Raw genomic sequence first — 21,468 nt, forward strand, 5'->3', positions numbered from 1 at the left:
TTAATGCTCATAGCGGCCTATAAGGTAGTACTATCATTATCTGTGGCTTATAGATCAAGAAACCCGATCTGAGGCTCGGCCGTGTTGAGTGTCTTGCCCAAGGTTATGCATTGATTCATAGAGTGCTTAAAAGGAAGTTATTATGTGGTTTGTTAAGTGTGCCTCATTTTGGTAAAAGAAGAATGTTTAATTATCAAAGTAACCACATTGCAGGAAAACGCCCATATTACTAACATCTGAACACATCCATTATTAGCATTTTGTTTCCTTTCAGCCTTATCCCTCAAGATATTTTTTGTAAATATGTGTATATGAAGTCTTAGAGTCCAAGTATTAGATTGGATTTTCTGGCACTTAGAACTCTGTTTTTGTATATTATGTTTGCTGTACTTCAGGGAGGAACTTGATACAGATGAATATGAAGAAACCAAAAAGGAAACTCTGGAGCAACTAAGTGAATTTAATGATTCACTGAAGAAAATTATGTCTGGAAACATGACTTTGGTAGATGAGCTGAGCGGAATGCAACTGGTGAGCATAATTTACTTACATTAGCGACAAAGACCGTTTTTCTCTCTTTTTTTAGTAAGTATATTTAAGATAGAAAAGAAACCCTTTTTGGGGGTTTAACTTCTAGTTGAGCATCTGCTTATCAGTAAACCGGCATGAGCTTCCAGATCATCATTCAGTATGTATTTGTCTCCAGTGACAGGCACAGAAATGACAGATGGAAACTAAAATTAAAACTGTGTTTGATGAACAAAGACCTGAACAGTTACCTGTTAGTAATTGAAGATTTATCAATTACTGTAATATCTGATTCATCGAAATATTTTGCTTAGTTTTTGCCTTCTTGTATTCTAGGCTATCCAGGCAGCCATCAGCCAGGCCTTTAAGACCCCAGAGGTCATCAGATTATTTGCAAAGAAACAACCAGGTCAACTTCGGACAAGGTTAGCAGAGGTAAAGTCTCTTTAAATTGATTTCATTGCTGTGCGTGTTTCTTTCCTCAGCTCCCGAATCTGCTCATTATGTTAGTCAGAAGTTTAAAAATTGGTCAGTTGAGAATGTACCCCACCGCCAGGAGTGAACCCTAATGTTTAGGCCGTGGACTTGGGAGTGTGTTGTGTCAGTGAACCTCTCTGGTGGGGGGTGTTCATGATGAGGAGGTTGTGCTTGAGTGGGGACAGGGGGGATATGGGAAATCTTTGTACCGTTTACCCAATTTGCTGTGAACCTCACACTGCTCTTAAAAATAGTCAATTACTAAAAAAAAAATTGGTCACTTGATTTTAGAGCCACAACCCACAGTTTTCTGACAAAATTAGTCTTGAGCAATTATTGTCGATAATGAACATAGAGGTGTAAATAGCATATGGCAGTTTAAACTGCTACTAACTGCTTCTACTTGAACCCCACCTTTCAGGGTTGACCATTTATTTCCGAAGCCCTGAGTTGAAATGCCATCTAGAGTTCACTAGCAGCATTGGTTTCTGCACATGTGGCCTTTATCTAAGAATTTCAAACATCTCTATAAACCAGGATTTGACAAAGTCTGTATATAGACCTAGATATAATTAAGGCATTAACGAGTGATTTGCACCCACTGGTAATTCAGTACCATAGTGGTTAAGAGCATGGACTTGGGTCAGACTGGCAGGATTTGTATCCCTGCTCTTTACTTTCAATAGTTTTAATATTAATAATCTTTGTTTTTATGTTTATTTATTTTTGAGAGAGAGAGAGAGAGCATGAGTTGGGGAGGGGCAGAGAGAGAGGGAGACACAGAATCCGAAGCAGGCTCCAGGCTCTGAGCTGTCAGCACAGAGGCCGATGCAGGGCTCGAACTCACAAACTGTGAGATCATGACCTGAGCTGAAGTCAGAGGCTTAACCGACTGAGCCACCCAGGTGTCACAATAAGCTTTTTAATAAATATTACTACTGAAGTTGAATATGTTATTCAATTTGTGCCTCAGTTTCCCTATCTATAAAAAGGTGGTAGTTCCTACCTCTTAAGGTTGTTATGAGGAGTAAATGAAATAATATGTGGAAAGCATGTACTGTATGTACTACGTAATGTGTGTAAAGCACATGGAATGGTACCGGGCACAGTACCTGCTATCCATGTTTCTGACGACAGAGATGATATTTAACCAACGCCCCTGGAGACCTGATACCAGTTATCTCATTCAAGCGTATAGGCCACACTTCAGTTTAAGGGAATGAGTTCTTAGAGGATAGCCTCTCTCTAAAGGAAGCTTTTGACCTGCCAGTTCCTCAATAAAATTTATAATCAAGGCAGTGGTTATGATTAGCATTAAGATTTATTAGAACTGAGGGACACCTGGCTGGCTCAGTCAGTGGAGCATGTGACTCTTGATCTCAGGGTTGTGAGTTTGAGCCTGACACTGGGTATAGAGATTACAAAAAAAAAAAAAAAAAAAGAACATTGATTAATTAGAGCCGTGCAATTATATTTCTGACATGTTTGCCTTGAATTGATTCTATAGTTTTCTTTAAGATTAATGAACTAGAGGATCCTTTTTCTTTAAGAGAAAGTAGATCTGGGGGCACCTGGGTGGCTCAGTCGGTTAAGTGGCCGACTCTTGATTTTGGCTTAGGTCATGATCTCTCAATTGGTGGGTTCAAGGCCTGCATTGGGCTCTGTGCTCATAGCCCAGAGCCTGCTTGGGATTCTCTCTCCTCCTCTCTCTCTGCCCCTTCCCTGCTATCTCTTTCTTTCTCAAAAAAAAAAAAAAAAAAAAAAAACTGAAAATCTAGGTAAAATATTTTGTGGGTTTTTTTTTTAATGTTTATTCATTTTGAGAGGGAGAAAGAGAGCACGAGCAGGGGAGGGGCAGAGGATCTGAAGCAAGTTCTGCACTGATAGCGAAGAGCCGCACGTGGGGCTCAAATCCATGAACTGTGAGGTCATGACCTGAGCCAAAGTCAGATGCTTTTTTTCTTCCTTTTAATTTATTTCTGAGAGAGAGACAGCATGAACAGGGGAGGGTCAGAGAGAGGGAGACACAGAATCCGAAACAGGCTCCAGGCTCTGAACTGGATGTTAGCACAGAGCCCGACGCAGGGCTCGAACCCACAAACCATGAGATCATGACCTGAGCCAAAGTCGAACGCTTAACCACCTGAGCCACCCCAGGTGCCCGGGACACAATGTTTCTAACTTAAGTACCATATTCTTTGCATTCATCCATTTCAGATGGATAGAGATCTCATGGTAGGAAAGCTGGAAAGAGGCCTGTACACTCAACAGAAAGTGGAGATACTCACGGCTCTCAGGAAACTTGGAGAGAAGGTAGCTATATTTAATTTCATATATCAGGTATGAAGAAAAGGTATAAAGTATTTGGTACAGAACTTCTTGCTCTGTGATGTACTTTGTGGTGCTGAGACATTCTGAAAGGTGCTTCCTAGAACCGCATGTTAAGATCTGAATCGGCTCCCTCGGGCTGTGCTTTGTTTTGTTTCGTTCAGCTGACCGCGGATGATGAGGCCTTCTTGTCCGCAAACGCAGGTGCTGTGCTCAGCCAGTTTGAGAAAGTGTCTACAGACCTCGGTGAGTCTCCTTGTGTTTCTGAGAGCTGGCCTGGCAGTACCACTGCAGATTAGCGGGTACCAAGAGTGAGATAACAAGATGGCCTTATCTTGAGTGTAGAAGTAAAACCAGGGGCGCCTGGGCGGCTCACTCTGACTCTTGATCTCAGCTCAGGTTGTGATCACAGGGTCCTGAGTTCAAGCCCTGCACTGGGCTTCGTGCTGGGCATGAAGCCTACTTTAAAAAAAAAAGAAAAAAACAGAGGTGAAACCAGAAGTGTTTTCTTTATAAATCCCTTGACTTCTTCATTAAAAATAGTAAATTAATATACCCTAATATTTTAAAAATACTTGTCAGCTAGCAGGTGCCTGGGTGGCTCAGTCAGTTGAGTGTCTGACTTTGGTTCAGGTCATGATTTTGCAGTTCATGGTTTGGAGCCCTGCATCCAGCTCTGTGCTGACAGCTCAGAGCCTGGATCCTGCTTCAGATTCTGTGTCTCCCTCTCTCTCTCTGACCCTCCCGTGCCTGTGCACTCATTCTCTCTTTCTCTCTAAAATGAATAAACATTAGGGGGCGCCTGGGTGGCTTAGTCGGTTAAGCATCCGACTTTCGCTTGGGTCATGATCTTGCGGTTTGTGGGTTCGAGCCCCGCGTCGGGCTCTGTGCTGACTGCCAGTTCAGAGCCTGGAGTCTGTTTCGGAGTCTGTGACTCCCTCTCTCTCTGACCCTCCCCTGCTCACGCTGTCTCTCTCTCTCTCTCTCCTAGAAATAAATAAAATATTTTTAAAAAAATGAATAAACATTAACATAAATAAATAAATTTGTTAGCTAAATATAAATATAAAAATAAACTAAAATTTTATATATTATATTTCATATTTAAAGTTAGAATTATGGGGCACCTGGCTGGCTCAGTTGGTAGAACATACAACTCTTTCTTTTTTTTTTTTTTTTTAATTTAAAGTTTGTTTATTTTGAGAGAGAAAGAGACAGTGTGAGTGGGGGAGGGGCAGAGGGAGGAAGAGAGAGAATCCCAAGCAGGCTCTGCGCTGTCAGTGTAGCGCTTGCAACTCTTGATTTAGGGGTCATGAGTTTGAGCCCCACATTGCAAGTAGAGATTACTTAAAGTAACTAAGTGAAGTCAGTAAGTTAGAGTAAGGATTTGTAGCCAATAAATCATCCCCTGTGTGTAAGATATTTGTGCAGGGGAGAGGAAATTGGGACTTGGTACTGGGAAAGTTTAGGGGAAATGCTCTGATAATAGAAGCTAGTTTTATTTTCTGTTTCGATATCGATGGACCTGTAAGTGCATCTGAAATGGCTGTTTGTTTATTGTGTTTGTTTCTTCTTAGGCTCCGGAGACAAAGTTCTTGCATTGGCAAGTTTTGAGGTTGAAAAAACAAAACAATGACGTGGTGCGGCGGCTTGGGACATTGGTCACATTCTTGCTGTAAATGGCGTTTGTCTCCTACGGATTTTGAATCATTGCAAAGAAGAGATTCTTGAAATGCATTGATAACCTAAGAAACGGTGACAAAATATGCTTTGGCTTCTGGTTATCCCCTTCCTCATTGTGTTCCAGGCCTGCCTGCCTGCGGGATCCCAAATTGTTGGGGTACGGAACCCATCGGACCTTATTCGTTATGTCTTGTGTGAGAGAAGGAACAGAGAACAGTCTCTCGGCCTGTTTTTATTAAGCCTCCTTGTTTCAAGTGCTGACAGTAAATGAAAAGATGTGAACTAATGATTCTCTTCTCTCATAATTTATCCCCATTTGTTGGAGTGAATAGTGTAGCAGCATCAGTAGGCGGTCGTGTGTGTTTGTAGAATTTCAGAGTTCTAAGTGATCTTGGAAACCATTTTCATCTTATAACCAAGGAATCTGAGGCTCAGAAAGAGCAAGTTGACTTGCTGAAAGTCCCATCCGAGACAGACTGGTGATGAGACTTGGGGATCCTGACTCTCGGTTTAGTGTCCATTGAGTTTTGTTTCTTTATTCTGTGCTGGTTTTAAAAACTAATTAACACATATTTGGGCAAGTCTGTGTTTATGAAAATTCCCAACGAAAAGTTGTCAGTGAGGGACAGTTCCCCCAGCCTGTAGGGCCTCCGAATGAAAGGGGCCCATTGTGTCCCTGAGTTGTGAGCTTGGAACAATGAGAGCCCTGTTGAGAGTCTCCTGGTGTAACTTAACCTCCTGCTTTGTTTCACCGAGGAAGCAATCGGAAGTGGCAGCTAGGTTTCCCCCCCCCATGTGTGACCTCTTTGCTGAGACCCAGAGCATGGTGACTGGAAACTATGATTTATTCTTCTGTTTTTGGAGAAACACACTAAGTTAGGAGGAAGCACGTACTCTGGAGTGTTTATACTTCTGTTCATGCTCAGATACGTAGATTTCCCCACGCGCGTGTCTGCTAGCTGCTTTTCTAGGCTCTGGCCATTTATGCTTTTTCATGCATGTCTCAGTTTTCTTTCCCTTTGCACTTTATACAGATTAAAAACATTTCTGAAGCTTCTCGTGTACTGTAAACTCTACTAGGTGCTCTGCCAGCTGGACAAAGGAGGGACCTCAGCTGCATTAATGCCTTATTTGGAATTCTTAATGGGTAACTTTTTATATATTGGTTTATAGTGGTCAGAAACCCACTGAAATTGTGACAAACCAACAAAAAGCAAATTACCTGCTATTCATGTAGGATTTTATGGTCAATCATCATTATTTCATTATTCTGCATTTGTTTGTTTGTTTGTTTGTTTTTTCAAGTCATCTCTATACCCTGGTGGGGCTTGAACTCAGGATCCCGAGATAGGGTCTCATGCTCTACCAACTGAACCAGCCAGGCGCCCCTAGCCTGCATTTTTTTAATCGAGGTGAAAGTCATATGATATAAAATTCACAAATGCACAATTCAGTGGTGTTTCGTATCTTCAAAGTGTTGTGTCATCTAGTTCCAGAACATTTTCACCACCCCCAAAGGAGACCCCACACCCATTAAGCAGTCACTCCCCGTGCCCTCCTCCACATCCCAGCCCTCCAAAAACCACTAACCTGCTTTCTGTCTCTGGGTTTACTATTCTGGATATTTCCTGTCAGTGGAATCACATGGTATATGACCCTTTGTGTCTGGCTTCCTTCACTTAGCATATTTTCAAGGTTAATCTAAGTTGTAGCACATAACAGTACTTCATTCCTGTTCATGACTGAAAATATGTCCTTGCACGGATACTACATCATGCTTATCCATTTACGTCTTGAACATTTGGATTTTTTCCACTTTCTGGCTAGTGCACATAGTATTGCTATGAACGTTTGTATCCAAGTGTTTAAATACCTGGTCTCAGTTCTTTTGGGTTTCTATCTAGGCATGGAATTGCTGTGTATGTGTGTTTGGGGTTTGGTTTGGTTTTGTCTTTTAAGCCATAACAAGATTCCCCCTTCCCCTCCAGTAGGAGGCTAAAGAAAATTAGAAGTATTTGGTATTTCAAAGGGGCCTGCATGAACCTGGAGTCCTGAATTTTTTTTTTTTAATTCACATAAAGTTTAATCCATCAAGTTAATGAAAATATCAAAATTTTTGAGTTAGTATATGGCAGCAGCAGATTTAATTTTTGTTGCAAATAATACAGTATTTGGTGTTTCCATTACTGACAAGCTATGCTGCGGATAGAGCAATTGCATTGAATCTCAATTCATCAGGGTCACGTTCCATAAACTTCTTGCAAACTTCTATGGCATCCTCTAGTAAAGTTTCATCACTAGTTTCCCCATGGTTAATTGGAAATGGTTTCCATCCACCTAATTCATAGAAATGCCCGTCTACATGAACTAATGCAATAAAATGAAGATCTACTTTTTCATCTATACTTGGCACCTCAGTCTGACCTTCGTGGGCACTGGTCTCATGAATAACTCGGATAGCGTCATAGTTCTCTAGGTATCTGGCTCGTCCTTCAGGGCTCATTGACACAGACTCCTCCAGGAATTTTTTCAAGGTTGATCCAGATTCAAAGTGCATCTTGTCTTTATTGTTGGCAATAGCATGGATCAGTCCAATTGTTCCACAGGCATTGCTGATTGTTTGCTTCATAAAATATACTGATAATGTAACATCTTGTCCCTGAGATTTTATTTTTTCCTCCTCCTCCATTCTGAATACTTCATACTTTTCTGTAATAGGGAAGAGAAGTAACACTGCACACACTGGTCTTGGTACCATGCTGAGAAGTTCAGGATCCATTCCATATACATCAACAAACTGCCAGTTAGGATGCAGACCTAATTGTTTGAGAAACTGGTTGGTGACCTTGGGATTGGCCTCCAGCGGCAGCCAGCGCTGACCCTCCACGGCCACTCCGCCCGGCCCCTCTCCAGCTCTGACAGCAGCCGCTGTCGCCGCCACCGCAGCAGCTTCTGCCCCCGTGCGCTCTCTGGAGTTGTGAATTTTATTTCCTTTACCCTTTCTATATAACACCAATGAAATATTTTGTCATTAATCACATTAGTGTATTCATTTTGTAATGACTAGTACTCCTCTTAAAATTAATCTTCGGCTAAAAGCTACAAAGTTTGCAGTACCCAGCAAGATACTGTCATTCGTGACTGCGTGATCTTTGTTAGGTCACTTCGTCTTTAGGAGGCTCATTCTCCACTTCTGTTCAATAGAAGGTAGGACCTACCTACCACATAGGGTTACTGTGGGTCTCTTCCTTAATGCAGAAAGAAGTTTTGCATTGGAGCTAATCTACCATTTAACAGTTCTTTTGAGGGCCATGTTATATATTTTGTTTCACAAATTTGGTATTTAATTCAGAAAAAAATTGAAAAGTGAGTAATTTGAAATTTCTATATACAGTTATAGTGATGAAATGATTTGCAAACTATGTTTCCTGTTCATATTTTGCTATATTTAATCTTCTGGTTTTTTAAACTTCTTGGGAGGTCTCAGACAGCAATAACTAGTGCTAAGGCAGCTAACTTTTTGGTATCTTTGGGTCAAGCTAATATTTTAATGAGAAAAATTCCTGCATTTTTCAAAGAACGGGGGTTGAAGCAGAAGTAAGTTCCAATGAGCAACTGTACGACTGGGCTGTTTAATGAAAGGTAACAATTTAAAACAATTTCTAGGGGCTCCTCACTGGCTCAGTTAGTGCAGTGTGCAACTCTTGATCTCGGAGCTGTAAGTTTGAGTTCCACGTTGGATGTAGAGTTTTACTTAAAAATAAATCTTTTAAAAAATAAATAAAACAATTTCTGTGTTTCAGTGCTTTGTTCTTCCTATAAATGGTAAGAAGGGTATGCTGGGTTGGCCTTTTTTTTTTTTTAATGTTTATTTTTTTCAGAGAGAGTGGGAGAAGGACAGATAGAGAGGCGGAAGGAGGAGGATCTGAAGCAGGCTCTGCGCTGGCAGCAGAGAAGCCCACCAGGGGTCTTGAACTCAGGAACCGTGAGATCATGACCGGAGCCGAAGTCGGATGCCTAACCAACTGAGGCACCCAGGCGCCCCTGTAAGGCCTTCTTTTGAAGACAACTCAGCCAAAGAACAGCCTGTCTCAGGCGAAATAAAAGACTACAAACCCACCATCGGATGCCACCTCACTGCAGTGAATGATGGATAGTTTGAAATTATTACAGAAAAAATAAACCCAGACCATTTTGCCAAGAGCCTTTCAACCACTTTGCCCCCTTACTGCATACATTACTAAGGCCAAAGAATGCTCTTTGCCTCTCAAAATGTTGTTCGGCATGAATATGTAAATTAAAACTGTCGGCAGTGCCACAGACCCCCATGAACGAGCGGTAGGTAATTCCTTCCAGTCTGTTTGGCCCTGGAATTAACAAGATTTAGAAGTTGGGTTAACTAGTGTTTTATATTTTCATTAAATTGCAAGACGCAGGTTAAAAGTACGGCTCTTCTGGGTATTCCTCTAGAGTATGGCCTTTTGACATCCTAACTCACTTTTCTTTTTGAAGTCCTCTCGCCATCACAGTAACCACAAAGCAGAGAGGCCAAGCTGCCGAAAAGGCCTCAAGCACAAGGGCTCACCGCACTCCGAGGGTGCGCAGTGGAGAGTCTGTGGTCCGAGAGTCTGCAGAAGCCGAGAGGTTCGAGCCTGTCAGTTGGAAGCTTCTTGGAAGCTTCATAGTGTTTGGTTGTCTTCCTCTGGGAAGACCGCGTTCCTTAGAGCCTCAGACGATGGACTGCAATTAAAAATAACTGAACAAGGGGCACCTGGGTGGCTCAGTCGGTTAGGCATCTGACTTCGGCTCAGGTCATGTTCTCACGGGTTGTGGGTTCGAGCCCCACACCCGGCTCTGTGCTGACAGCTCAGAGTCTGGAGCCTGCTTCGAATTCTCTGTCTCCCTCTCTCTCTGCCCCTCCCCTGCTCATACTCTGTCTCTCTGTTTCAAAATGATTTAAAATAAACACCAAAAAAATGTATGTATACTCTAGGCCCTTTGGGGCTGAGAAACTCAAAATGTGCTTTAGTGAGGATTAGGACTTGCAACTGGAGAGAAGAAAACATGTTTTGAGAAATCTCTCTCTTTTTTTCTTTAAGTTCATTTATTTATTTTGAGAGAGAGAGGGAAAGAGAATCCCAAGCAGGCCCCTCGCTGTCAGCACAGAGCCCAATGCGGGGCTCAAACTCACGAACCACAAGATTCGTAACCCAAGTCTAAACCAAGAGTCGGATGCTTAACTGACTGAGCCACCCAGGTGCTCCTAGAAGCATTATTTCAGATGTGTATCTATACACTGTAAAGAATTTTAGGAGCACCTGGGTGTCTCAGTCGATTAAGCATCTGACTTCTGCTCAGGTCATGATCTCACGGTTCGTGGGCTTGAGCCCCACATCCNAATTTTTTTAAAAAGAATTTTATGCTTGGAAATAATCATGATCTGTGTGATTTGATCTAAATGATCTATTTCATCTATAATTTTTTACTTCATCCTTTGATCAATCTAGTAAACAACATATCTCATGAAAACATTTGTGTTGTTTTGGAGAATACTAAAAGGAGAGAAAGTTGGAATACTCCTGTAGGGGAGGAAAAATATCTTTCCTTTACCCTTTTATGTTATTGACTGGGACCCCTATTACAACGGAGAGATTAACAAGAAAAAAACATACAAACTTAACATTTTAATGTGACACAGGAGTCTTCATAAGGGAACGAAGACCCAGAGAAACAGAGAGTTTGGTCAGAGAGAAGATAGAGAAGGAGGGAGAGAGAATCCCAAGCAGACTCCACACTGAGCGCGGAGCCTAACACGGGGCTCAATCCCATGACCCTGGGATCACAACCTCAGCCAAAATCAAGAGTCAGACATTCAACTGACTGAGCCACGCAGGTCCCCCTAAACCTGAGTGTTTTCATGCTAGGTTTGAAGAAGAGTGGAAAGTCACAGAAAGATACAGTAAGACAAATATAAGTGTGGTAAACGGAGGGAAACTTAGCAAGATCTTTCTCTTGGGACTCCTCTCTACGTCCCTTGTCTTCAGAGGTAACAGCGCTGCCGGCCTCCAGGTACTGAAGAGGCATCTCTCACACAAGGGTTCTGTGACCCACTTCAGGGGAAGGTTGAAGCCCTTTCCCATACCTGCCTTTTCTCAAATCCCTTCAGCTTAAAATATTTAGGGGCGCCTGGGTGGCTCGGTTGGTTAAACATCTAACTTTGGCTCAGGTCATGATCTCACCGTTCATGGGTTTAAGCCCCGCGTTGGGCTCTGTGCTGACAGCTCAGAGCCTGGAGCCTATTTCAGATTCTGTGTCTCCCTCTCTCTCTGCCCCTCCCTTAATTACTCTCTCTCTCTCTCTCTCTCTCTCTCAAAAATAAATAAGCATTAAAATTTTTAAAAATAAATAAAATACGTAATATGCCAAGGTACTGTATTTTGGGCAAGCATGACCTGAGCCCCTTCCCTCCATTTCTAGTCATAACTCTGCCACTCTTTCACTTTTGTTCCACTTTGTTGAGTTGCTTTCCAAATGTTCGTGTCGCTGTTTTGTGAAGAGTGGCTATTAAATATATAAATTGCTTTGAAACCACCGAGGAAGCAAATGTATAGAAGCTAAATAATACCACTTTCATTAGAATACAATATTTTAAATCTCTAAACACGCGTTTTAAGAATACTAAATAAAATGGAGGCCTTGTGTTTGGTTTGACTAAGGGAAGCTTGTATTCATAGTCTAGATATTTGAAGGAATGGGAAATTAAGATCATAAAGTAGAATTAACCAGGAGTACCTAATGTGAGAAAAGCCTACATTTCTGTTACTTTTGTTTTTTTCCTTTAATGGAGGTGAGATAAATTACTTTTTCTGTTATATTTCCTTTTTAATGACATAAGTTCTGCGAAGGAGATATAATAAATATCCCAAGACATTCTCCTGAAAGAATGCTTCTGAGTTTATGGGAATTTGTGTGTTAATATTATAGTCTGCCGCAGCAGGGTGTCATTAGCTGCCGAAATGGAAGGCATATTAAAACTAGTCCCTTTATCTTTTTCCAGACGCTGCAGCCCCTTTAGCAGGCTGTTTCTGTGTGTCACTTACTCCGAAAAGAAATTAAATAGAAATCGCCCGCTCAAAGTTGTTTTAGAAAGTCACAAGTGTCACCTGTATGCTTGCTTGAGGGCTCCTGCCTCCTGTGAGCCTGTCTTCTCGTTCTCAAGGAAGCTTTTCTACTTATTAGTGAAATAAGTGTCCCTTTCTGTTCTGTCTGTACTTAGCCCCCAATTAGTAAGATGAGCAGAAACGCTCCCATGCTGAGCCTGTGCTAGGGGCAGGGAAGAAGCCGAAACTACTTCTCGAAGCACCTTTTCATCTCCCAGGAGAGGTTCTCAATAGGTTTGGTCCACCCCCTGGAGCCTGGAGCTATTTCAGTCTAACTACTCATTAAAGTCAACCTAAGATATCAGCAGACGCCTTTGGGTTTCGTTCAGTGAATTGCCTCCACTTGAATTCAGCCAAGAATAGTTCACTTTTACTCCCCAGGGCTGCTTCCAACTTAACCTGAACTTTCCCCTCAGCCTTACACCCCGCCAAAAATGTTGATCCGCATAACAAGACTGGCTTCTTTGATTAAAGACCCAGGACAATTGCTGCGAATATATTCCTGTTAAAGCTGGGCCCGAGAATGTGAGATAAGAAATCAGAAGGGCTTTCAGGAAAAACAAAACAAAAAACTAGACAAAACAAAACAGGTTTTCTTTTCCCCTCAAAAAATAAATTATTTAAAAAACAAAATTTTACCTAAACATTGATGAGAGTACATAGCACTGTGCCGGATCCATCCATCATAAATTAGGTACCTGCCTCTCTTTTCCATTTGGAACCTATTGTTGAATTGGTAGCTTTGGTGCAGCTGGCAGAAAAGGGAGCACTTTCCTGGGCAAAGCAGAGCCAGCCGTGACAGGAAGAACTCCCGCCTCGTGTTGACAGAGAAGGAAGTGCAAAAACTGATCGATTTGTTTCTGAAGACTTGCAAAATCATTCTTCATTGCATCCATAGGCTCAGGGGGAAAATGGAGGTCGGAGACTCACCTGTTTTGTGAATGATCAAAGTAGTTCTAGGCTACTAATATACTGGTTTTCTACCCTCCCCATGAACGGCTTTGGGAAAATTAAAGCAGTTGTTTGGGGGCTAAAGCAGATGACTTAGGATGAGGAGGGTACTAGCCTCTACCATTTATTTGGTTTCCATCAGAATGGAAAATGCCTTGATCATACCCTCTTGTTACATTGGACTATTACTCACCATCCCACTCTTTTGGGCTTGGCCATGAGACTGGATGTGGCCAATGAATGTTTACGGAGAGGTCTTTGGGGTGCTTCCACAGTTCGGCTGGGCACTCTTGGTCTTTTGCCATTCATCATAAGAGGAATGTGGCCTGTGTAGCTTCTGGTCTAAGGGGAATGAGGAGACATGTGGAACAGACTTAATCCCAACCTGCATCGAAGCTTTGCTGATTCCAGCCCAACGGAGTCAATCCACAGTCTTAAGGAGACCCACACCAGGCAGTTTGCAGACCCCTGAGCAAAAAATAAGAAATGTTTGTTACAGCCACTGAATTTTGTTATGCAGCCATAGTTGACCAATACATCACTGTTTTTCCAGTTTCATCCATTCTCCATGTTTAAACCATAGCTATTTAAATACAGACCCACCATATCCCATTCTTGCTTAAACCTCTCAGTAGTTCTTTTTTTTTTTAATTTATCCATTTTGAGAGAGAGAGAGAGAGAAGGAGAAGGGCAGAGAGAGAAGGAGAGAAAGAGAGAGAGCTCTGTACCGTCAGTGTGATGTGAAGCCGGATGTGGGGCTCTAACTCACAAACCGTGAGATCATGATCTGAACAGAAATCAAGAGTCAGTCGCTCAACCCACTGAGCCACCCAGGTGCCCCTCTCAGTAGTTCTTATTTTGGAATAAAGACCAAATGTTTAGCATGATCTATAAAGTCCTGTATCATCTGTGCCTGGCCTCTTTCCCCATCACTCTGCACTCAGCCTTCTCTAAGTTGTTTGATCTCACCATGCTCGCTTTTCTCCTCATGGCCTTTTTCTGTCTTTTTTTTAAACTTTTTTAAAAGTTTATTTATTTTGAGAGCGAAAGAGAGAGAGAGAGCTCACACGCACAAGTGGGGGAGCGGCAGAGAGAGAGAGAGAATCCCAAGTAGACTCTGCATGAATAGTACAGAGCCTGATGTGGGGCTCGAACTCATGTGCTTCGAGATCATGACCTGAGCCGAGGTTAGTCTCTTAACCAACTGAGCCAGCCACCCAGGTGCCCCCCTTTTTATTTAAAATTTTTTTAATGTTTTATTTATTTCTAGGAGAGAGAGAGAGAGAGAGAGACAGCGTGAGCAGGGGAGGGTCAGAGAGAGAGGGAGTCACAGACTGAAATAGGCTCCAGGCTCTGAGCTGGCAGTCAGCACAGAGCCCGATGTGGGGCTCGAACCCACGAACCGTGAGATCATGACCTAAGCGAAAGTCGGACGCTTAACCGACTAAGCCACCCAGGCGCCCCAAGGTGCCCCCCTTTTTAAAAAATAATTCTCTTTTCTTTTAAAGTTTATTTATTTCTTCCGGGAAAGAGAGAGGGAGGGGGAGAGAATGTGCACACATGAAAGAGCATTAGCAGGGGAGTCAGAGAGAAGGAGAGTTGGAGAATCCCAAGCAGGCTCTGCACCGTCAGCATAGAACCCACAATCTGTGAGATCATCACCTGAGCCAAAATCAGACTATGACACCTAACCAACTGAGCCACCCAGGTGCCTCTCTCCTCATGGGCTTTTTTTGGACTGGTCCCCTGTGTGCCAACCTCCTCTTCCCACTCTTTTCTTAGTTGACTGCTAGTTAAGTAGAAGCTTAAATGTTACATTCCCAAGGAAGTTCTCCTTGACCCCAATGCAAGGTTAGAGTCTCAGCAATTTGGCCTCAAGCCTGTTGTATTTCAGCTCTTAGCACTGAACTAGCGTTGCAGTGAATTATTCAATGGTGCAACTCATTAGTGTCCTACTCATCATGAGGGCAAGGAAAATATTTGTCTGATTTGCTGCTTTATCCCCTGCTGAGGGCAATGATGTGCACCTGGGAAGCACTTAATAAACGTTCCTTGAATGAGCAATTGAGTGAAGAGATTATGCTTGAACCAAAGTCAGGGGATGCAAAATAGGTCACATGTGATGTTGAACATCTGAATCAGTTCAACTGAAAGGTCTTCAGGACACCTGGGTGGCTCAGTCGTTTGAGCCCCCGACTCCTGATTTTGGCTCAGGTCGTGATCCCAGGGTCCTAGAATCGAGCCCAGCATCGGGCTCCACACTGACCATGGAGCCTGCTTGAGATTCTGTCCCCGACCTCACCCCTCCCTCTAGCCCCTCCCCCACCTGCATGCATGTGCATGCATGCTCTCTCTCTCAAAATAAAAACATAAAAAGAAAGTTCCTTTAAGAACTCAGTGTGAGAGAGTGTGACTATTAGAACAAGGTTAAAAAAACAAAACCAAAAAGGACTCTTGCAAAGAAAACAGTCTCTGTCTCTTGTTAGTCACAGAGCCAGGGTCATTACAATAATAATGAGAGTTGGATTTCTAAACGTGACTGAATTAGAAGTGAAAACTCTAGGGGTACCTGAATGACTCAGTCGGTTGAACATCTGCCTCTCAATTTCANACAAAAAGGACTCTTGCAAAGAAAACACAGTCTCTGTCTCTTGTTAGTCACAGAGCCAGGGTCATTACAATAATAATGAGAGTTGGATTTCTAAACGTGACTGAATTAGAAGTGAAAACTCTAGGGGTACCTGAATGACTCAGTCGGTTGAACATCTGCCTCTCAATTTCAGCTCAGGTCCTAAGCCCAGAGTCATGGGATTGAGCCCCATGTCAGGCTCTGCAATGAATGTGGAACCTGTTTGGGATTCTCCCTCTCCTCCCCTCAGCCCCTCTTCCCCGCTTGTATGTTCTCTCTCTCTCCCTCTCTCTGAAATAAAAAGAAAGAAAGAAAAAGAACTTTGATTATTAGAGATGTCAATACCAGAGAAATTGACAATGCAGGAAGGTTGGACTGTAGTTCAATTCCCAGTGAGTTTCAAACAGGTGAAGATGGTCCAAGAATTTGAAAATAAAATCACACCTACGCCCTCTTGGGTTCTGAGCTTTAGAAATAGTGTCACGGCTTCTCTAATAGAGACACTGCTCCAGGCATCATGATATATCCAGAGAAACAGTAAAACATACCACAAATGACACGAGCTTTGAAATTTGAAGTGAGAATCTCATGAAGGTTTCGGTCCAGCGCACGAAGGGAAGAAGATCACGGTGGGTGGAACTTCAGCTTTTGAGTCCCAATGTCCTCACCATGTATGAACACAAAAGCCACGTCTCCAGAGGAGCCTTGGGACTCACAGCCTCAGGATTCAGTAGAGTCTACAAGGACCCTGCTGAGCTTCCTGTCCTTTCTGCGCCCCCCACGCCATCACTGAAGGAAGCCTGTAGAAGCCATTGCACTTTTCATGTTCCAGCTTATCAGCAAATACACACGAATATAAGCTAAATTGTCTTGTCTTTTTTTTTAAAGGAAGAAAGTGGTAAAGAATTTTAAAAAATTCTTTAGCTATAGTAAGTATCTTGGTCAATTTCCCTTGGCTCTATAACTTGTGCTAATTAAAATGGTTTCAACAGAGGATCCTAGTGTGCTGCTTACTTTTTTCCCCCCTTCTGCCTATGTTGGCTCGCATGTTCTTTGCTTAAATAATTAATAATCATTACTATCTGTTGTGCAGCATGTGGGAGAAGAGCGAGTAACCTTGGATCCCAGGACATTTGCACCATGCCTTTCCCCTCTGCATAAGCTTTCATCTGAGGCTCTTCATTAGCCGGCACCAGGGTGTTCATTGGCCGGCCTCAGCCTTCAGTGTTTATTGACTATAAAAAAAAGAGCCCCATCTGATTCACCCGCTGGGGGCAAATACTGCTGACGGGAAGTAATTTCCCGGAAGAACAGTAATGAAGAAAAGTGAGGGGAGGGGGAGAAAACATAAACCACGAAGTTCATTTAGATTGAGCAATCTCTGCCAGACCAAAAGGCACAATCTAAGTGTCGGTCACATTACCACAAAGCCAGGCTTCAGTGTCACAAATAGCAAAGGACGGAAGGAGACCCCTGGCTGAAAAACAGGAGGGTTCAAGGTCTCAGATGGGTTTGAAACTGCCCACTCTTACGACCGACCGTGAAGGTCAGGAGCAAAGCTACAGATATTTAACAGTGAGAGGCCCCTCCACTTGTCTAAGGCAACAAACTACTGGGAATTCTGTGGCCCAGGAGGGCGAGGAAGGAAGTGCTGTCAGGAAGGGTCTTCCTTCTTACCCTGATACGCTGGTAACATGACGTCATCGACAGATAGGGGACACATTGGTATGTTCTGGGGGAAAAGTGCTGTTTTATTGTTTATTCCCAGACAGAGAAGCCATTTGCTTTTAGGAATGGTAATTTTTTATACTTAATTGGAGGATAAACAGCAGGAAAAAAATAAAAGGTGATCAACAGATCACCTTTAAGTTAGATGCTTAAAGGCTAACACGCTGAGTATTTGGATCCAAACTGAAGTTTTATGTTGGTTTGACTTGACTAGGTGATTAGAATGTTTCTGCACAGACAAAATACACTTGCAAGACAGGTCGGCGCACCAAAGCGCTCAGCCAAAGAAATGAATAATGATTTCTTTCTGTTGTTCCCAAGTGCGGTACAAACAGGGTTGAGTGACCAGAGGATCTATTCAAGCCGAAGCCAGCACTCTGGGGACAGGTTAGCAGCCAGCCAGATGTTCACAGCTGCACAGAGCCCACTTGTGACCCAAAGTATGTATAGTCACTGATCTGCAAAATGCTTTCATCATTGTGTTTAATAATTCCTTATTATCTCCAAAGTAAAATCAGATGACAGGTTATCTGGCAACGTGAAACACAGGAGGAACAGTGCGTGACTGGGACCCTCTTTGTCTGCTGTGGGCTTAGCGTCCTTGTCACTCCCGGTGCCCAGAAAAGTCTGAGCTGCACCAGATGTAAACGGGATGAAAAATGTTGGGACCAAAGCAAAAGACGAATGATTTTACCTTCCATCTTGGAATTTATGACCGTGCCGTAATGTATGGTCCCATAACCGGGGCCAGCGTAGGTCAAGCAAAGCCTCTTTAAGGAAGACCAAAGTCAGGTGAAGAAGGGGGANTTTGGAATTTATGACCGTGCCGTAATGTATGGTCCCATACAGCGTAGGGGCCAGCGTAGGTCAAGCAAAGCCTCTTTAAGGAAGACCAAAGTCAGGTGAAGAAGGGGGAAGTGGAGAAGGGCCACTGAGGCAAGGAAGAACTGCACACTCAGAAGTACCCTATGATCAAGGAACAGGGAGAAGGCCTAGGGGTGGCAGGAGCCCCTTTAGCAAAAGGGGTTCAAGATCAGGCTGGAGCCAGATCATGCAGGGCCTTGTCGCCATGCTAAAGATTCTGAACTTCATCATGAAGATAAAGAGAAATCCTTGAGTAGCAGAGAACTGACTGGCAAGAACGGTACATTTGAAGAAGGACAGTGGATTGGGGATGGTAGGGAAAGCCTGAATGTGAGAGTACTTGGAAGTTATTGTTGGAGTCACGTTGAGAGCTGATGGTGGGTTAAACTGGGCTGAAGAAATAGAGATGGTGGCAAGTAGGGAGATTCAAGACATGGTTTGGGGGTGGAAACAACATGGATTGGATATGAGGAACAAAGGGGAAAGTGTGTCAAGGATACTTTGGAGCTTCTGGTGCAAGCAACTGGGTGAAATGGTGCCAATTACTCAAGGGGGGCGCCCTGGAGGACAGGCTGATTGGGGGACCGACTGAGTGTGAGATGGTGTGCGTAGAGCTGGTCAAGTGCAGTGAAATCGTGGAACACTGTGTTACAGATCTCTCTTCTCTCACCCATTCCTCTTCCCTCCTTCCAAATATTGGTCCCTTTCTCTCTTGTAACATTGCCTCATTCTTTCAGAATTTTCTACATGGTGCGTGGAAGGTGATACTAACATTGTTGAGGTCATATCCTTATAGCTCTTGATCCAATAGGAAAGAGAGCTTCCCTTCATTACCAATTTGGAAGGTTTTGGGGAAGGACTCCAACTGGCTCGGCTTGGGACACATCCTGCTTCATGGCCAGTAGTCAAGAGAATGTAGTACTTGACTATTCCAGCTTGGATTCCCCTGGTTTTTTGTTATTGTTGTTTTTTGTTTTTTGTGGGTTTTTTTGTTTTGTTTTTATTTTTGGAGGAGAGGGTAGAATACTGTAATTGATAGCCTCATCAACACCTCCGGGGGTATAGGGTAGGGAAGGGAGGCTCCCCAAGGGGAAGAGATAGTGCTGGGCTGTCAGAACCAATAGATGTTCCCCTACATCCTAAACCTTCAGTGTTTCATTCTAAGACCCTACAGATGGGTGAAGCCTGAGTTAACCCTGAAGTAATATAATACTCTTATCTAGAAAGGCAGAATTTTCTAACTCTGAGCTGATAGAGTAATTGAGGGACTGTGCTGATGACCTTATTGTAATTTTGAACTATGAAGACAATGGGTTTGGGGGGCCTGGGTGGCTCAGTCGGTTAGGAGTCGGACTCTCGATCTCAGCTTAGATCTTGATCGCAGAGTCGTGGGTTCAAGCCCTGCATTGGGCTCAGCACTGGGCATGAAGCCTACTTAAAAATGAATAAACAAACAAAAAACAAAAACCACAATAGATTTATGAAAAATTTGAAAAAAGGAAAAAGCGTCCATTATTTCTCAGGGACACATTTTCATTTTATGCATTCCTTTCCTCCTTCAGTCTTAAGCATGTCTCTTTGTTTTTTTGTTTTTAAGTTTTTTAATTTATCTGGTGGGGAGAGGCAGAGAGAGGGAGAGAGAAGCCCACACGCTCTACTCTGTCAGCTCGAAGCCTGATGCAGGGCTCGAACTCATGAGCTGTGAGATCATGACCTGAGTCAGATGCTTAGCCAACAGAGCCACCCAGGTGCCCCCTTAAGCATGTCTCTTAAAGAAAAAAAAAAGTAACGTTTATACATTGTGTCTTGAATACCAAGCAATTTGTTCAGTTTTAATTCATTTGTTGAAACATCAATATTTATGATAAAAATAATTTGAGTGTGCACTTCCCCCCCCCCATTGGTGTGCTCTGGGAAACTTGAAGGATCAGCTGGTACACTGTATTGGCAAATATTGGTTGAGCCTTTGCCACGGGCATGGTGGCTGGGACACTAATGGGGACACAGACATGACTAAGACCTATTTCTGCCTTTTGAGTTCATAATCTCATGACTTTTGATAAAATTAAACTATTCCTCAACTGTAACTAAAATAGTTATTAAGTCAAAAGAGTAATATGGACATTACAGAATATAGATACACTAGAGAAAACAAAATATTATCGCATATCCCTCTCGCATAGGGCCGGGAAAGAAATGTGTGGGGCACAGCAGAAGATGGGATTCTCTTTTCTAAAAGGCGAAAGGAAAAGCTGGGAAAGCAAGGCTTCTAAAGTGGGGTTAGTGCCACACTATGTAACTGTTAAAAATGTTGAAAATCAGGGGCGCCTGGGTGTCTCAGTCGGTTAAGCACCTGACAGGCTCAGGTCGTGATCTCAGGGTTTTGGAATCGGAGTCCTGCTGACAGCACAGCTCAGAGCCTGGAGCCTGCTTCCGATTCTGTGTCCTCCTCTCTCTCTGCCCCCTTCCCCAAATAAAATAAGCCTTAAAAGAAAGTGAAAATGTTCAAAACGAGAACACTCTTAAAGACACGCGCCCCTTTAAAAGGAAAGTGGGCGTTCAAAGCAATTTGCATTTTGCCTAAAAATGGGCTGTTTTTCCCTGTACTCTTCTCCAGGCTGAGCCATCTAGCAGCTAGAGTCAGACTTTCTAATAGAAACATTTTCATCATGGACCCTTTCTCCCCAGAAAAATGTACTCCCTGCCAAGACACACGATATTTTAAGTTTAACGGACTCACGGAGGCCCATTCCTGGGCCTTCCGGGCTCCGTAGATCCCAGGTTAGACAGGCCTCCAATTCAAGAGCGGGCCTAGCTTCCTCCAAGGTAGCAATGTTCCCAGTTCCGCAGCGCAGGAAGACCACGCCTCTGAATGTTTTGCAACCTCGTCCGTTTCAGATTTTTCAGGGGTCCTGAAGAAACCAGCCTCCCCGAGGATTCCGCCCCGTCCGACCGCTCCCATTTTTAAACACAGACTCGTGTGTGGGAGAGGCCATTATTTTTACGGGATCACTGTGCTCCCGGAGCGGCCAGGGACAGACACAGTGGCTTTACCGCAGAGCCAGCTCCATCCTTAACCCGGGCTCCGCCCCTCAGGCCACCTCCTCCTCCGAGTCCCCG

General features: G+C 43.3%; 2 protein-coding genes across 3 annotated transcripts in view; one reads left to right on the forward strand and one right to left on the reverse strand.

Annotated features, from left to right (window-relative positions):
• LZIC (leucine zipper and CTNNBIP1 domain containing) overlaps window positions 1-5,302 on the forward strand; it is a 12,513-nt gene extending 7,211 nt beyond the window's left edge. The window contains exons 3-7 of one of the 2 annotated variants that reach the window (XM_077763839.1): window positions 396-531; window positions 865-963; window positions 3,223-3,318; window positions 3,498-3,579; window positions 4,911-5,059. In XM_077763839.1, the coding sequence (XP_077619965.1) occupies window positions 396-531; window positions 865-963; window positions 3,223-3,318; window positions 3,498-3,579; window positions 4,911-4,969 (472 nt within the window). In that variant the 3' untranslated portion in view covers window positions 4,970-5,059. Of the gene's footprint in view, window positions 1-395; window positions 532-864; window positions 964-3,222; window positions 3,319-3,497; window positions 3,580-4,910 lie in introns of both variants that reach the window. The other variant, XM_077763841.1, reaches the window with a different exon arrangement.
• Window positions 5,303-7,143: 1,841 nt separating this feature from the next.
• Window positions 7,144-7,945, reverse strand: LOC144231398 (ubiquitin carboxyl-terminal hydrolase isozyme L3-like). The gene has a single exon (XM_077763842.1). It carries the CDS (start codon window positions 7,793-7,795, stop codon window positions 7,211-7,213), a length of 585 nt encoding a protein of 194 aa, XP_077619968.1. The 5' UTR covers window positions 7,796-7,945; the 3' UTR covers window positions 7,144-7,210.
• Between the last annotated feature and the right edge of the window lie 13,523 nt (window positions 7,946-21,468).

The sequence above is a fragment of the Crocuta crocuta genome, unplaced genomic scaffold (assembly GCF_008692635.1).
Source record: "Crocuta crocuta isolate KB4526 unplaced genomic scaffold, BGI_CrCroc_1.0 scaffold13, whole genome shotgun sequence".
Lineage (NCBI taxonomy): Eukaryota > Metazoa > Chordata > Mammalia > Carnivora > Hyaenidae > Crocuta > Crocuta crocuta.